The sequence below is a fragment of the Balaenoptera borealis genome (assembly GCF_965194805.1).
Source record: "Balaenoptera borealis genome assembly, chromosome: 9".
Taxonomy (NCBI): domain Eukaryota; kingdom Metazoa; phylum Chordata; class Mammalia; order Artiodactyla; family Balaenopteridae; genus Balaenoptera; species Balaenoptera borealis.
The window spans coordinates 116842186-116861185 of record NC_138873.1 but is presented as its reverse complement, the minus strand read 5'-3'; the positions used below and the strand labels follow the sequence as shown (position 1 = coordinate 116861185).

General features: G+C 36.4%; 2 protein-coding genes across 10 annotated transcripts in view; one reads left to right on the top strand and one right to left on the bottom strand.

The window, feature by feature from the left end:
* Positions 1–1121: 1121 nt before the first annotated feature.
* The window catches only part of BCKDHB (branched chain keto acid dehydrogenase E1 subunit beta), a 235231-nt gene continuing 217352 nt past the window's right edge, over positions 1122–19000 (bottom strand). For both annotated transcript variants that reach the window (XM_082405096.1, XM_082405095.1), the window contains one exon: positions 1122–1268. In XM_082405096.1, the coding sequence (XP_082261222.1) occupies positions 1128–1268 (141 nt within the window). In that variant the 3' untranslated portion in view covers positions 1122–1127. The remainder of the gene's footprint in view (positions 1269–19000) is intronic.
* Positions 1275–19000, top strand: part of LOC309634699 (uncharacterized protein) — a 144273-nt gene continuing 126547 nt past the window's right edge. For all 8 annotated transcript variants that reach the window (XR_014248305.1, XR_014248306.1, XR_014248307.1 and 5 more), the window contains exon 1: positions 1275–9895. The gene's annotated coding sequence lies outside the window, so the exon portion shown is untranslated. The remainder of the gene's footprint in view (positions 9896–19000) is intronic.

Below are 19000 nucleotides of genomic sequence, written 5' to 3'. Positions count from 1 at the left end.
CCTATGACAATATCCTCAGAATAGAGGATAGAATAGAACTACAAAAAGGTGGGGATCATAGTGGTGGATGGAGGGCATTATTTTCTCTACATGACCAAATGTAAAGGTATCTCTCTCTCTCTTTGGTTTGAGGTGAGCTGGCTTTACTACCCATACACAGAATTCACGAATCATAGTATTTCCTAATCTTTAAAAAGTATGGGCTATGTTATTATATAAAGCCTATTCTTCCCTTTCCTTTCAAAGATCATGGTTCTTCAAAATGTATTATTATTATTTGGACAACCTAGATATTAAAATGTAAAGCACTTAATCCCTATCTACACATTTTGAACCATTTCAAAAAATGCCAAAGGTAAAACAAATCAGTGTATTGGTGATAGCATCTTCTATATTAAAGCCCTGAAAACTAACTTAACAGTCTTTAAATGGTATTCATTTTTGCTAGAATAACACTGCTAGAGGGACAGAAAAGCATGACCTAGAAAATCACAATGAATAAATGTCACTTATTAGCCATAATTTTAAAATATTCACTTGCCAAGAAAGGTTCTGGGAATGGTAGTGGTGCTGGATTTTTTTTTTTTTTTTTAAGTAACAATTTCCCTTATACATAATAAATAGGTTTCCTGTTCAACAAACGTATCTTTCAAGATAACATGAAGGCAAATTTTAGAATGCTACGGATCATCATATAGTTTAAATCACTGGAGTCCAATTTAACGGTGCCTGAAGGGCCATCTTTAAATAACAGAAATTAACCCGATTCATGAACGGTTTAAATTGCCAATAAAAATATACACAAGTGAGGATAAAGTTGGAACAACGGGGTAAGGTATATTTGCAATCATGGCAGACGGCATCTTCATCTAGTGATTATTCAATGTTAACATGTGCATGTATCAGTTTTATAGAAATCAGATAATGCATATGCTTGATATATTTCTATTAAATTTAAACATACTACTATAAATTCACATTTTTTTTTCTGAAATCCACACTTTGTTCTGGAAGTTGCCATTTATGAAAAGACAACGCACTGATGACGGTTGTTCCTTGATCAACAGGACGTTAATGTGAGGAACACTCACTACCTTTCTCAAAATGCAGGGCAGACTTACCTGTGGTCAATAGTTGATCATTTTCCGAAGGGCGTCATAGCACTTCCATTTGTCTGGGATGTAGAACGGCTCAAAAATGTGAGGGAATGGCGTGTCGTATCCACATACCCTTGATATAGGAGCCTCCAGGTTCAGGAAACATTCTTCCTGCAGAGAAGAATCCAGATGGTTAACTTCAAAAATATTTTATTCACAGAAATGAAACATTTCACTTTCAAATACAATGGCATCCAAAGGCATTATAATTTTTTCACATTATAATAATATTATAATGTGAAAAAAGCAGGTAACAAATAGCATGTTTGGCCTGATCCGAGTTTTACTTAAGATATGTTTTCATATATGCATATGCATTTTATGCCTATATACATATCTGTTGCTTAAGACAAAGTGGAATTATACCAAACAGGCTGTTCTACAAATATAAATGTAAGGTATGACAAAATCATGACAAATGTTCACAGTAAATTCTGCAGCTTGAAATTAGTGACAGTATATGTTTTCTCTTGTTTCTTGAATTTTTCAAATTTTATATAGGACAAACATGTATTACTTTCACAATAAATATTTATAATTACTCTATGCAACCAGACTGAACTACCAGTTACTTGCCTATGTTCAGGTCTCTCTCACAGCCAGGTTTTGCAGACACTGACAGTCCCCTGGCTACTTACACCCCAAGCCCACTACCGCTCTTTGCCCAACTGATGTGCAAACATCTCTCAGCTATCACCTTGGGAGTCACCTCCACCAGGAATCCTTCCTTGACAGCACCTCCCCAACTCTGCACCACTGATGAGGGAGAGGCTTCTGCTCTGAACTCCCACAGCACTGAACTCAGCACAAGCCACTGTTTTTGCCCAATTATCTATCTTCCCTGAGAGACTATGAACTCCAGGAGGTTAGAAATCTGGTTCAAAAATATGTAAGATCCCTAAGAATATATACATATGTGTAACTGAATCACTTTGCTGTAACCTGAAACTAACACTACATAGTAAATCAACTGTACTTCAGTAAAAAATTAATTAATTAATTTAAAAAAAAGTAAGATCCTGACCACAGGAGACCCTGTAGAAAGTTATCTTCAGGAAAAAAAAAAAATGTTATTCAAGTGACAAATTCAAATTTGAAAATAAAATGTTTAGAGAGTTAAAAGAAATCTAAAAAGAGATATGTGATTAAACTATTCTTAGGAAAATGATATTACCATTCACAGCTATTACCTGAAATCACATCTTTGAGTTTACACATCCACTTTCTCCATTGCTTTGTGTCACAAATGCTTTGGAAAGGTCCACATGTTCTTACACATTTTACTAACTGTATTTTTACATTTCATTTGAGCAGAAATTTTTAAAGGAATGCTGATGCTCGGTCCCTATCTTTTGTATATATTTCTCCCAGTGACAAGTGTATCAGGGCAGAAAGGGCCTGGGAACAGAACAGTCACCTCCAAAGGGAAGCAGCTGGCTATTTACACACTCTCCCTGCCCCCAAAAGAACTACTGCGACTTACAGTATCAAACACCGAATAGTGCTGGTTTTCCCAGCAACAGGAAGTCTTCATCAATAACCTGAGAACCTTGCAGACATAAGGTTTAAAGAGTCACCTAAGAAATTCCACTACTAATAAGCTCAAAAGAGATGACAGATTGGGTAGACAGTTTCTTGATTGAAACAAGTTATTTTAAAGGGATTTAAATTGTCAATTTGGGATTAACTCAGTTTATTACTTTAGTTGACACGAGCTGTTTTTCCGCCTCCCCTGAATACTGCATTCTTCATACACAAACTCTCCACGGGCACTGCAAAATGCAGAAAAGCCAGGGGGAAATATTTCCCTTAAATACCTTTGATTTTACACCTGTTATAAAATATTATTCTTTCAAACTAGTTCCCTGGAAAGCCGGCCTATGACAAAATGATGTTTCAGTGTTTGTGAAAATCACTCCTTTTAGCAGAATGACCAACATCACCAAACTAAAATTTATTTTTAAACAGCAATGCTTCTAATTTCTCAAGAATGTGAGAATCACTCTACAGGAATATACCTACATGTTTGCAGGAGCGTAGAAAAAGGTCTGTGAGGTCACACTTGAACTGTCAACAGAGGCCACCCTTGGAGGCTAGGAGTGACAAGGAAGTGACAAAGGACTCTACTTGTACCTTATATGTATTGTTGGAGCTTTTATGACACAGTATTACTTTTGTAATTAATTGGCACTGATATAAAAGTAAAGAGTAAAAAGAAGAATCATCTTATGTGGATAAAAGTTCCTATTTTGTGTTAACACAAATTTGTGATTTTATATATAGCCTTTTCTTAATTTGGAAACAATTACTGTAAGGTATATGGAATTAAATTATTATAAATTACTATATATAAATATATAAAAAGTAATTATAAAAATCATGGAAGATAATTCAAGAATATATGATTCAGTTTTATAAGGATATACCCTAACCTATGGAAACAGTATGAAATTTTAGCGCTTTGCTATCTAAAGTATATTAAAGAGCCAAGTTATTCTTTCCACGGACTTGTGTTAAAACTTCTTTTAAAGCAACTGGAAATAAGATGTTTGGGTCAAGCAGCTATACAGAGTTACTTCCCACTGAACTGGTTCACATATGAATGATTTATGTGTGACTACATGTTTCTTTGGGCAACCATTAAAACTGGCATCCTTGTTCAAGCTCAGTTTTTTTCATATAGAAGCTGTACATACACACACACACACACACACACACACACACACAGAGAAAAAGGAATATTTGAAACTCATTGGCAGATTTATAGATCAATGTGCCAGATTAATCCTGCACAAAGTATCTCTCTTCCTTATATACATTTTGACACCATGACTACAGCAACCATATGCCCTGAATTTTCAAAACAGTCCAGATTCATCATATTCTTCTTTTCCATTGGTCACATAAGTACACTTACATTTTTTAAACTGTGACGATTTTTGATTCAGAAATATTAATCTGCATAAAATTCGGAATAAATAGTTACCTAACCCACAGGGTTGCCATGAGGATTGCAGGTAGTCTCCAGCACAGGGGCTAAGATGAGAAGTACCAGTTTCTGGTCTCTCTTCCTGGGGAGCTTGTATGTGGACTGGCTCAATCCACACGGAACAATGACAGATGGGACGGTGAGGTTACAAAGCAAATCACAGTGGAACATGTAACCAGGGGCAACAGAAGAGAACCCAGCCAGGTGCCAGGAGAAACTTCCTTCCAGCTATTCATGGTCCAAAGTTTCACCTTGGATCCAATGAGAAGAACTGAAAGTAAACTCTAAATCAATCAGGTAGTAACACCTACATATACTGTGCTTGTGGTATAAATAATCAGGTGCTTTGAGAAAAACAGATATTCCTTCCAAAAGACCCTTGCACGAAACTCTAATATAGGGTATTTCAATTTACTTCTGAATATGTCTTTTTGTAAGTATGAGAATTTTCTTTCCAAAATATGTTAATAATAATAATAGTAACCCGTACTTATGATGTAGCAGGTGTGGTGCTAAATGAGTTGTATTTTATCTCATTTAAACATTTTAACAAATCTATGAGGTAGGTATTATATTCCATTTCACAGATGAAGAAACCAAGGTGAAGGAACTTGCCCAAGGTTGACAAGCTATGTACAGAGCCAAGTTAAGACTCAAACCTGACTACATACATTCTGCAAATTTTGAAGCACAACTACTGAGAACAGCAATAACAAGAAAAAATAAAAATAAAATGGAAGGCAAGCTGGGATTAAGGTTTTACAACAGAGCCTCAAAAGGGTTAAATTCGGTCTAAGAAGCCTTTCCCATGTATATAAGGAAGGTAGACATTAAGACGTGAAAAAGCTGAAAGCACACACTTAAGCATGAAGGTAACACATAGAGCAATAAACAGATGGTCCTGGGTATCAGGAAACTCCTAGGCTATCCTAAATAATTTAAAGAAGCATAACTCAAATCGTTTATGTATTAGCCATCTGGGTTGCTATGCATGTTATAACCAGAAAAGGAAGCAAACAATGTGAAATAACAATTTCAAATCATAAAAATCATAGACCCCGGCAAAAGAAAAATTCTCTAGTTGCCGATTTTCTGTAACAAAACAAAATAAATTTTTAAGTGTCTTGGAGAAATTGCAGACGACAGAGATCCTGTAAATTTTCTAGCAGATGAAAATAAAAATAAATAAAAATTAATAAAATAGGATCCATGATTAAGACAAAATATTACTGATAGGCTTTAAAAATTAAGTGTACTTAATATCAACTGAAGTTAATAACACTGTATTGTAAATTTGCAAGCTGCTAAGAGAGTAGATCTTAACAGTCCTCATCACACAAAAAATTAAGTATTGCATTTATCCGTATGCTTTGGTGAATGTAATACAGGTTATAGGTTATTACATGTGTACGTAAATGCATGGAAGTTAGGGCTTTCAAGGGATCGCTCAAGACGTCTCAACACTTAGCCTCATTTCCCCATGAAAGTTTTAAGGACATCAGCCATAAATTCTCCTGTCACCACGTCACAGAAGTCACATCACTGAAATCAGCCTCCAGCATTCCGCAGTGGGGCTATTGTCACTCCCAACAAATCTTTTTCTTGTTTTTATGGCAAAGCCGTATAATATAATTGATACAGCATGGATTTTGGAATTCTCTCTGAAAGGAATCTTTGTTCTACTAGGATTTAACCTCTCCAAGGCTCTGTTTAGTCAACGGCAAAAGAGAAGTATTATAAATTCTGTCCTTGTGCCTTTTCTCACCGTCTGAGATGGCCCACACTCTGTCTGTCGAGCGTGTTTCTCTCTAAATAAATCCACTTCTAACCCATCTGTCCTTGTGATATTCTATTGTTTTGTGACTCTGTTGTTACCTTGCCTTTTTGCATCTCTAGCTTGGGCAGCAGCCTATGAGAAGTACCTGCTTTCATGCCTGACATACCATAGTGCTCAATAATTGCAAGGGTTTTTTTTCTTCCAGTTTTACTGAGATGTAATCGACATACAGCACTGTATGAGTTTAAGGTGTACAGCATAAGGATCTGACTCACATCCATCATGAAATGATGATCACCATAAGTTCAGTGAATATCTATCATCTCATATAGATACAAAATTAACAAAATAGAAAAAAAAATTTTCCTTGTGAAGAGAACTTTCATATATAACAAATAGCAGTGTTAATTATATTTATCATGTTGTACAGCGAATCCCTAGTACTATTTATTTTATAACTGGAAGTTTGTATATTTTGACCACCTTCATCCAATTCCCCCTCCCCCACAACCCCTGTCTCTGGTAACCACAAATCTGATCTCGTTTTCTATGAGTTTGTTTGTTTGTTTGTTTTTGAAGTCTACTTGACCTAATAATTGCTAGGTCTTTGTTTTCCTCTTAAGATTTTTCAAGTTCTAATGAACACAAGGTATCTGAAATGACAGCCCAAATCATCATTGAAGACAAGATTCTGGTATACAGAACAGTCAACACTGAGAAGTAATATCCATTGTAACACAGTGCCTGACAGCTACCATTTATTGGACACTTACTGAGCCTTAAAAAATGCAAGAAAATACCAAGACAAGTTTAAGTGCTGTATGAGGAAGGAGGGTGGGGACCACTGAAGTTCCTGAAGGAGGCAGCTGCATCCAGTGAAAGGCAGGATCTGGTGCTGCCCCCTGCTGAGGAGCAGGGGGCCTACACACTTACTGCCAGTTCCTGGGCCTAGAACGACAGGTTAATAAGTGTGGCCAGATCAGGAAGTCAGAAGCTCCAGAAATGGTTAAAAAATCCACCGCCCCCCCCCCCCCATTCCCCGGGAAAGAACTTAATTTCCAAGCATTGCTACTATAGAAAAGTAGCCTGGTCAGTAGTCAGTTACAGGAAGGTTCCAAGTAAAAGAGCCCAACAGATAACTGCATATAATCGAGGCACACACACTTCAAAAAAGTCAAGAATAAAGCCCATAAAATATCATTTGATTTATTTTTAAAGCAGTCGCTTGTTTTTTGTTTTTTAATTCAAGGCAATTTCAGACTCAGATTTCTTTCTAAGAACAATTTTGGAATAATTATTTTTCAGTCCTTCTAATGACAGAAAGTTGGATACAGCCCATTGCATAAGACCACATAGCGTCTCGAGTTGGAAAATTGTGAAGTTTAAAGTGAGATAAGAAAATTTAGGTCTTTCATATATGTTCCTACTTTCTTATAGTTGATACGGGATGAAGAATCCCTTTCACTTTCCTGAAAAACTATTCAACTAATTTTCCTAAACATTTAATGGAAAGTCAGAAATGCAGGTCACTGCAATGAGAAACACATCAAAGTCAAAAGACATTGCCTATAGGATTATCTGATAAATCCAGATTTTATGTTCCTTCTTGGAATAATGAGAACCATCAGTCCACAACTTAATTTCAAAGTAATAGCTCAGAAAACTGATTTTTTAAATTACTTTGCAAACAAAAAGGTCCGGGTTATATCACATAATAATTACGACGCCACCATAATGCATTTAAACTAGGAGAATACATTTTGTTTCTAAGAGGGCGTTGGGAGTGAGGGTAAATTAAACTATGAACGTTACAAGCACTGAACAAGACACATAGATCATAGAGTTATTGTTTCTTCTCTAGGAAAAACATTAAGAAATAGCTTTAAGTGATTTGTGAAGTTTTAAACCTAAATTCCAATACCATTTAGTCCTTGTTAGTTATTATTTAACAAGAAACAACAGGTTTTGCTTCTAAATGCAATTCTTTGTCTAGGGATCAAAATGAACAGAGCAAGAGTTAAACCAAAATATTATGAGAAAAACTAAATTAATATACCAAAATGATGCATGTTTGATAGCTTTAAAGTTCCATGAACTTAGAGACTTACATTTTGATTTTAAGTTGATTAGTCCTGGTTATTTACGTAAGGTTAGACATCACCCAGTTTCCAAATATTATCAGAGAATATTTGTTTTAAATCTACCATGAACACTTGCCCACGGCCAAAACATGTTTCAGCAGATGAGGAAAAAATGATGCTGGTGTCTTGAATGACAGATGAGTCACAGAAACCTGTGAAGGCACTGTGCCAGCAACTCCAAATTAATTTCATTGCTGAATTAAATAAATACAACTTTACTAATGTAAAATAAAATGTTTCATTTAAGCTAATGGTTTAAATAGAATGTATCGTGTTTTTAAAACAGAGCTTAAAATATACATTTTACGTCTGTACCAATTTTGTATATAGCACAGACCTATGAAATTTATTCTTGACAGTAGAGTCCCTAATCTACCTCCAAACTAACAGGATGCTTCCCCCCTCATTACAGCTATGTTTATTTTATTTTTCTAACACCATGCACATGAGATGCAAACACTTGTTGATATGAGGTCTCTCACTTTTAAGACACAGTTGAACCAATATAACTAAATAAGACAGTATATGAATAATATAATTTCATCCAGATTTGTATAGCACCTAAAACATTATAGTCAATCCCAATTATTTCAGCAAAGCTTTCATTTATAATCATAATCTTGACTAAATTAAAAGCTAAGATCTCTATTCCTTAACTTCACTAGAATATCTTCAATGTCTGCTGACCTAAAAAAACAAAGCTCAATTCTTCCTCTTTAATGCAAATTACTGGCAATTTGGTACAATTTTTGTTTTCCAAGATTTCTTTCATCTAGTTAAAGAATGGAACTGAATTCTCAGTTAGGATAGTCATTTAAATTCAAACTCCATTTTTAAAATGGAAGCCTCTTTTCTGAAGTTAGACAGAAATATTATTTCTGATCTAAATGGGTTTCCCTGGATACAGTCTAGCTACCTAACACAAAGTTGGAGAATGATATTAAAATATACATAGAAATGATTCATGGTTCAAATTCAACAGCTGTGTCAGAATATACAAAATCTTAATATAAAATTATCTATGAATCTCTATGCATTAATTCTACATTACTGTAGAAACTGAGGTAGAACAAATTTTAAAATCAAAATTTAACATTGAAGTCAATAATTTATTTTATAAATAAATTTCACTATTTTAAAATCAGAAATAAGTGAAAGCAAGTGACAACTTCTTTCTATAATTTATAATCTTATCAGAAGTCACTTTTTAAAAAAGTACATAGTGTTCATTTTGGCCCAGGGACTGTACTAAATATTTTACGAACATTAACTCATTTTAATTTTTCATAAACACTAAATTAGCACTCACAAAGTTAAAACTAGCACCCCATCCAAACCACTTTGGTTTGGTTCTGTTTTCAAACTTTCCCCTAGATACAGTCTTGGGCTATGACCTGAAGCAGCCTCACCATTTTCAACTGAAAGCTAAAAAAAAAATCATTTCTTCATTAGATCTTCCTATAACACACCCTGTTGATTTGCTGCTATCAGTCTCCAAAGATATTCTGAGGTTTAAAAAGTTAAAGGTCTAAATTCTTTTGAGATACACTATGTGCAAATTTGGACATTTAATATGTACTGTGGCTACAATGCTTTTGTTAAAACACTTTACATTCAATAGAGAGGAAAAAAAAAAAAAGGCAATGCTCTCAAATTTCCACAGATGCCGAAGCTGGTCAAATTTTATAGCTCAAAATTCTTTCTATAGAAGAAAGCATCCACACGGCAGCAAAGTTTGAAAGTGGAATTTCCCTAGAATGTGAATGCATAATGATAAACATAAGCGACTAGCAGCAGTGGGTCGTCTCATGAACAAATCGCTCTCTGTAAGGTAGGATTTTTGCTTTGCTTGGCACTAGGAAATTTAAAATGCTCCTGTAAAACAACTTTTGATGATCCTACAAAGCATTCGATTTTTCTGCTTGTTCTGCAACAAAATTCTTTGTATAGTATTCTCTCAACACCAAATGGTGCTCAGAAGGCAGAAATCAATCCTGGCTAAAGGGACCTGATGATTCCTTTGTTTCATGGCATAGAAAATATATTCTTTTAGAGTCTGGGGGATTGAACCTGCACTCAGAAAACTTCTAGTAGGATTTGTCACTGTCCCGATTTTGCAACCTATTTTTTAAGTTTCAAGACTAATTATAAAACGAAACTACTGGAATAGAGTGATTTCCCCCATCTGGCACCATCTTTCTAAAAAGTTTAAGAAGCTGGATAAAAAGAAACAAAAAAGGGGGCTAAAATATTTGCTATTTTACAAATGATACTCTTTTGTTACAGTATAATGGGTTTTTCTTTACTGGTTTCTCTTACTCTTTAAATGTGTTAAATTTCTAGTTTATGTTTAAAAGAATGCTAAAACAACTTTCTAAATGTAAAAAATATCAAGGAAAAGGGAAAAATCAACTTTATTTTACCTACATAATGCCAAAAGAGATGTGTCAATGTTTTTACTGAAATTAAGCATACTTTTTTTTCTTTTAAGTTAATCTTGGGTGTCATAGCAACACAGCCTTTAAGCTTGGTTTTGCTGAATGAATAAATCAGACCAAGTTATTTTTCAGCAGTTTAATTCTGTTCACCAGATCACTGCAATTTTAATAAGAAAAGCACAGAAATAAATGTTTTAGGCTACCATCAATTATTAGGGAGGTTTATTCCCAAACTTGTTAAGTAGATGCCAGTAGTAGTAGCATTCTCAAAGTTTAATAATTGAACAAATTAACAAAGCAAACAAGCTTCTGGCAGGAATCTCTGACGTGAGTAAAGAAAAGGTCTATAAGAGCTCTCATTATTTATTTGCAGATAACTTTTGCTAATATGATGAGTTTAACCTATTCCTTAAAACAAATCTAGCCATTGTAATTATGGTCTGCATCCAATAAAAATGTAATACAGAATCCAAAATATATTTTCTTCTTTACTGTATTTACATATGTATGTTTCTACCTTTACAGTTGGTTAATATTTCTTGCAAAGAAGCTTTTCAGGTTGAACGTCTATACGTTTGCATACACACATTTTCATGTTGAAATGTCAAGAATCCAGAGATATTTGAGAATTAGGGGGATAATGCACATCCCCTTTTCTACTTCCAACTTTGTATAAATTGTAGGCCGATGAGAGGAACCCAATTCTGCACATATTCTCACAAAGTCTGTATTGTATGCTCAGTGTGGACAAATTTCTAATAAGCCTGATTAAACCATAGATACGCTAATGAAGAAGTAGTTAGTAACTGAGACCTGGTTCTGGTTACTTTTACAGTTAAGTGCAAAAATTTAATACTAGAAATGCCCAGAGATACTGTTCATTAGTACATTTTGATGAACTACATTTATATAGTTCCTATAAATAGGTGATGTTCACATATTTTATTTGAATGGACCAGAGCATTTACTTACTATTTTTTATCTCCTTACTTGGAGCTGCACTATATAAAAATTTAATCAGGTCCCTCAATTAGGCACCAGGCTAAGACACATAGCACTGATCCCCCAAAGAGATCACATGAGATTCGCTATTTGTCATATATCACAGATAATGATGTGCACAAGCACACATGGACACAGAAAAATAATTTTGTCTTTAAGCAACGCATGATGAATATCCTAAGAAACAACGCGGAAGCTACAGGAAAAAAAAATGTGTTTGTCCTTATGCCTATAGGTTCAGGAAAAGGAGTATGTACATGTAGACAGAGAACAGAAAAGCCAGAGATTCACTAAATAGTAATCAAGAGATGTTCTTCTTTAATAATAAACAAGTATAATTATGTATATCATCTCACTTAATCCTTTCAACTAGCCTAGGTGGTGGCAGCAAGTGAGGCACCGAGGCTGATGAAGGTTAAATGAGGTGACCGAGGTCACACAGGTACATGCAGCCCTGGCGGTATTTGAACCAGCTGGCCTAGTTACCCTTGAGTGCGCTGCAAGACTTTAAAAGTGGGCAAAAGAGTCTTGCTTGGATACAAGGTAAAATTTGTATCCAGGGCTACCATTATACCTGGGAAAGAGAAACTGGTGAAATTGTCTGCTCATTTATGTCAATTCCTATCAAGATTTTTTTTTTTTTCAATTTTAATAAAAAGCTTAGCAGTTTAGTGCCTTGGAGGGGGCGGGGAGGAATAGATGGGTCTGTTTAATTAGAGTTACAGGAGGTTAAGCTCGGACAGATATGTTTTGCATCTTTTATGTACTCACTGGGGAGACACTGAGGGGAAGGTGTAGGGGACAAGACTGGAACTTGTTTCTAGTTAATTACCAGCAACTTGCTTGTGGGCAGAGCACGACCTGCCACTTTGGGGTTCTGAAGCTGATCCTGAATTTTCAGGAAAAACTGTATGTTCAATCTATGGTAGGCTGTATGTTTAAAGTTTCTTCTTCTAAAAGTTAAAAAAAAAAAATCATTCAAGTGCTTCACCAGGAATTTAAATTTGCTTGCTTTCATTTATTTCCCTATCGCTGATAGCATCTAGATGAACTTAGGTGGCTAAGTCATTTGATAAAGAATGTGACAGCTTTTTGATAGATTAGAAAAATCGTTTCAATAAACACAGGTTACAGGTTGTATCCTAGCCTTAACTTAAATCGGAATACGAAATGCAATCCTCTCCTCACAGTAAATATTTTATGGCTCTTCTCCATGATTAAGTCACTTTGCAGAATCCAGAGTACAAAAGAAAATTTCTGGAGCATTTAAAGCAATGTCTTTGGGGAAGAAAATTAAGTTCTTTTCCTGCAATGAAAACAACAGACAATACATTGCAATGAAGTTCACCTTAAAGTTAAAATGTAAATTTAAGTGTGGTATGAGGTCTGCCAACTTTAATTAGTGGTTACTGGCACAGCCTGCCCAGCTGGCCCTGGGGTGTCTGTTAAATAGCCGTGAGCTCTCACTATAGGTGTAAAGCTCTCTGTCCACACACACATGCCATCAAGTGCACTTGGCCGTGTACAGAGGAGTCCATCCCTGTGCCTGGAAGCAGAGAGGTCCCAGTGGTCTGAGACAAGCATTTCGGTCATCCCTGGGAAAGTATCACTTTGACAGCTGGATTAAAAAATGATTTATGTAGAGAATATATCTGGGTTACGAGGCATTAGAATTTCATCTTTTTCAATTTCCAGCCCGCTCAATAAGTGTGCTTCTATTTGACCTAACCAATCACCAACCCACAAGGATTTTCCTTAGGTTTCCTCAAATGCTAATGATGTAGCAAATCTAATTAAGTTCATATGATTCACTTCGGCAGTAGGTATTTCAGTGACTCCAGAATTGCCAGAAGGAAATCTGAAGCGTCTAATTCTCTCTCCAAAACAATCATGCCGCGTACCAAACTGATAACCATTAAACACAGCCGCAGAGCAAACATAGTGGGGTTTTGGTCCTGTAAATATAGTGTTCACACATCAATCTGCCCTGCGAGCAATTCTGGAGGCAGACCCACCGATTGCTGGTTTCTGTTACTGTTATACGAGGATTAGATGAGAGTATTAAGTCACTTGTTTCACTCAGCACAGCTTGAGCAGATTTCTCCATGCCATGAGTTTCCTCCACCTAAGAACACTCACTGAATGCCCCAAATATTGATAAAAACTTTCGATCAGCATCTTGTTGAAACGGCTTTCAAGCTCTGTAGCTCACGTGACAAAAGGGTAAAGATGGCTTTGGGTGTTTGATAGCCTATTTAGGGAATAACGAACATGCAATAGATTGAACCTCATTCCTGAAGAAAATCCCATATACTGTGTTTATTATAAATGCTTTTTTCTTAAGGTTTGTAAAATAACATTTATTTCTTAAAAGTTTACATGTGCAAAACAAAAGAAGCAAAAAACAAAGTCATCCATAGTCACAAGCAGTTTACCGTTTAATGTGTCCTTCTAGGTCTCATCTGTGTATGTACACAACTAATAAACGCTTTGCTTTTCATTACATTAAGTGTGTAACACGAACCTACGGACACATCTGAGCTACAGAAATTCAACTCTTTTTATTTCAGTAATTCGATTTCCATGAAAGGAAATTCTTTTCAGAGGGGCTCTCCAAACTGGGTGGGTTGCCGGATGCTTAAGGCCATGACCACATTCCCTCCAGAGGCTGTTAGGTTGCTATGGCAACTGCCCTTCCCCTATCAAGAAGCAACAGCTCTGAACCCTACTATTCTGAAAAACAAACAAACAAACAAAAAAAACGGTTTCCTTTTCTGTGGTGATAACATGAACTAGTTTCAAGACTGAAATGACCACTTTTCGTGCAAAACAAATATCTTTGCTGACTGAATTATTTCCCCAGAATGCAGCTTTGTAAATAAGTGCAAAAAATAGTAAATTCAGCCATTGTACTCCAGTTCAGTTTCAAAACACAGTAAAATCTGTGGCATAAGTAATCTAAGGATGTTACAGCTGGAACACGTTATAGTGTGGAGGTCCAGGCAGAAGAAAGTCAGGTTTCCAGAGAGCAAATGACATGTTGAAAGCAAAACTGACAGCAAGAATACAACAGAGGCTTCCATGCAGCTCTTGGAAGTTTCTTAAAAGAAGCACATATTTCAATAGCTCTATTTCTTATCTGTGGTTGTCTGCAGATACGTAATTATTACTGTGCAAGGTAATGCATATATTGATTACATTTATTAAGTTACATACATCTCCCTCCTATTTAAGGAGGTAAGGAGTTGTCTTCACTGGCTCAGGCACCAATAGCTAAATCTGTAAGATGTGCCTCGTTTTACGTTGGGAAAACCACCACTGAAAAGTATCCTGTACACTGGTTTTCACAGCCTACGGTATTAGAGGTACAATGCCTGACACAGAGTAGGCATCTGTAAATACCATTCCAGTTTTTACTTCTATTCTGTTTCACTCTGGGGTGTCAAGGAGCTTAGTCACTGACGAGGCAAAAAAAATCAACAAGACAGGAAGTGGGGTGCAGAGATTTTTACTCCTTGGCGATTAAAACTGAACCCCCCTCTTACTCACGTACCAGACCCCACACTGCTGCCATTGTGATAAGGTCCCTCCCCTGGTTAGAAGCTTTTCTGGCTCCCCAGAGCTTATACTTTATCACCATGTCCCTCCCAGCCCAGTACAGACACGCACAGGCCCACCTCCATTCCAAAACTTACTATTTTTTTTTTTTTTTTTCCTTTTGGCTGCTCTGGGCAGCATGCAGGATGTGGGATCTTAGTTTCCGGCCCAGGGATGGAACTCATGCCCCCTGCAGTGGAAGTGCAGAGTCCTAGCCACTGGACAGTAGGGAAGTCCCAAAACTTACTATTTTATAACAGCACCTTCACACAAACCTCTCTCGTCAAAAACGCTCTGATTTTTCTATCCCCTGCTATCTTCACATAGATCACTTTTCTTTTTTTTTTTAATGAATTTTTATTGGAGTACAGTTGCTTTACAATGTAGTGTTAGTTTCTACTGTACATATACCCAGAGAAAACCGTAATTCAAAAAGACATGCACCCCAATGTTCATTGCAGCTCTATTTACAATAGCCAGGACATGGAAGCAACCTAAGTGTCCATCAACAGAGGAATGGACAAAGAAGATACAGTACAGATATATAATGCAATATTACTCAGCCATAAAAAGGAACAAAATTGGGTCAGTTGTAGAGATGTGGATGGACCTAGAGAGTGTCATACAGGTTGAAGTAAGTCAGAAAGAGAAAAACAAATATCGTATATTAACATATATATGTGGAATCTAGAAAAATGGTATAGATGATCTTATTTGCAAAGATCACTTTTCAAATTCAGCTCAAGTACCCATTTCCAAGAAGTCTTTGGGACCTAGAGATTGTCATACTGAGTGAAGTAAGTCAAACAGAGAAAAACAAATATCATATGATATCGCTTATATGTGGAATCTAAAAAACGGCTACAAATGAACTTATCTACAAAACAGAAATAGAGTTACAGATGTAGGAAATAAACTTATGGTTACTAGGGGGAAGTGGGGAGGGATGAACTGGGAGATTGGGATTGACACATACACACTACTACATACAAAAAAGATAACTAATAAGGACCTACCGTATGGCACAGGGAACTCAATACTCTGTAATGGTCTATACGGGAAAAGAATCTAAAGAGCGGCTGTATGTACATGTATAACTGATTCACTTTGCTGTATGCCTGAAATAATACAACATCGTAAATCAACTATATTCCAAAAAAATTTTTAAAATTCACGTATTCCATCATTCATCAATCAAGTATTTCAGAGCCCAGTGTGTCCCTACCTCCAGAGAGTTTTATATTCTACTGGGAGAAACAGGTATGAGGAAGTGTTAGAAAGGCAGCAGGCAGAGGTCTGTGATAGACAGTAAGTTTTATGTGCTCAGGGAGGGGTTCCCCAAGGAGGCAGGAAAGAGCTCGTGTGACCCAGAGACGGAGAGAAGGCCCATGGGACCACAGCATGGGGGTGGGGGAGTACACACCCAAAGAGGGACAACAGAGCAACGAGGAGGGAAGGGGGCACCAGATGGCCAATAGACCAGCCCTGGCAGGAAGGCAGTGACAGATGGTTCTGATATTTTACATATATGTAGCCTTCAGAGAACATACAAGAGTAGCCAAAGATTCTCCAGGTAAACTCAGGGCTCATTTACAGGAAATCAGAAATAGCATTAGAGATGAATGCTAGAGTTGCTGATAATCTGGGTGAGACACAAAACACTACAGGGATGAGGGCAGTCATTCAAAGTACACAAAAGGAACAGATCACTTTTTGTGTGTCATTTGGAGGAAACTGCCATTTCATTTGGTAGGAAAACTTTTCTTAAGGATCCACCCAGAAACGCCCACTTCTGAGGAAGTTAGGAAAATAAAAATAGGAGATTTTAGAATTGAAAATATTTTACTGGAGTTTGTGGCTAAACGGAACCCCGTCTTGGCTAGGATTCAAACGTCTTTTCTAGTCACACATTTATTACCATATCCAGTGTCTTAATGATAATATCAATTTCCCATTTATGCACACTACTGATTTCCTCTCCCTATCTCGTATCTCTATATCTCTCTCAGTGGCTTTTTATGATTATGTATTGTAAAGAAAAAGGCTCCAAATTGAGTAACCTAGCAACGTGTACAGAGATCATATTTTAGACACAGTATCTACTGTTCCTTTGGCGAGAGAAGTAGGAATCCACTGCAGATAGAAACAGATTTTCAAACACTTTATCTGGGGGCAGTAGAGAGAACCCTTTCCTCCTCATTCATGTCCCCCCTGGATTTTCTGTCACCAAAGCTGATTACAATATAGCAAATTCTGAGCTAGCTCCATAATAATTTTGCTAACTAGCAGCTTGTGGTGATTGTGAGATAATCTAAAAATGAAGGCAAAATATAACTAGAAAGTTTTCTGGGTATCCAATTAGCCAATGGTTAGAAGGGTATATTTGTTTTTCCTTAGCATTTATTTTAATTGATGGTTTAAAAATTCTATTATTTGGAATCTCTTAGAAAGTTTAAGTAAATTCTAATTAGCTATCTTTTTGTGTTGTGAAGAAAATGTTTTCCAATGACAAAACATCATGACTTCTTTGGGCTTTAGACTAATACTGTTCTAAAGAGTAGAAGACTTGGGTCCTTGTCCTGAATCTGGTACCAACCAGGTAAGTGACAAGCCAGTGGCTCTAGCTTTCCTCCTCCATCATTCACACTGTGGGTAGACATTGATCAGCACGATGATAAAGGAAATCAAACTCCAGTTGCTGAAAGAACAAATGCCTTTCTTGAATCTTTTTAATAGAAATCATCCTAGCATGCAATGTCTGGCACATGGCAGGTACACACTAATTAGAGGTTCACCTGAAAAATTCCAGTTTTCACTTACCTTCACATCTCTCCAGCTGGAGAAAAAGGCAAGGGTTTCAGAGCTGTTAGCCCTTCAATACTGATAACAGAGGCAGCAGATTTTGAGCAAAAATGACTTCACCCTAATTCCTTGACAAAGCTTAGACTCAGCTGATTGTCTCCGATGACAATTTTGACACTTAAATGGCAAAAAGCGACAATAAAATATAGATGGCCACACAGCCAAAACAAAACAAAGAAGACAAAAGAAACCCCTAGGACCTTATGAAGTTACAAAGTGTTTTTGTTTAAGGTATTATTCTGAATAAATATTGAAAGGAGCTAGCTTCATAGTAACAAGATCAAAAAGCACATGAGTGCTGGCCATACTGGTGAAAATAATCTTATCACCATAAACAAAAAGGGTGAGGAAAGACTTCCCCAGAGGGAAGCGGAGGAATTTCTTGAATAAGGAGTGCAGGGAACGGGGGGGAAAACACTATTTCTTTTGTAATAAAACCCCAGAAAGTTTGACAAAATGTTCTTTAATGGTGAAATGCAAAAAATAGTTCCCTGGGTTAAAAGGTAGGAGCCATCTCCTCAAGTGAAGATCAGAACCTCTAGAAAATGGTAAAAATGTTACAGATTTAGTAAATGTAGGCACAAGACAGGCTAGAAGGAAATATCTGCAAAGCACAGTATCTGACAGAGGTCCTACGTCACAGGATATGTAAGCAACACTCACAACTCAACAGTAAAAAAAGAAATGATCCAATTAGAAAGTGGGCAAAAGACAGGAACAGCAGACATTTCCTTAAAGAGGTAGATAGATAAGTAAGTACATTAAAAGATGTTCAACATATTAGCTATTGGGGAAATGAAAATTACAACCACAATGATATATCACTACACACCTATTTGAACAGAAAAATAAGGACAGTGATAACGCCAGACACTAGTGAGGATGTGGAGATCTCGAATACACGGGTAGTGGGAATATAAAATGGTACAGCCACTCTGGAAGACAGTTTGGCAGTTTCTTATGAAACTAAACTTACCATCTGACCCAGCAATTGTACTCTTGAGCCTTTATCCCACAGAAGTGAAAACTTATATCCA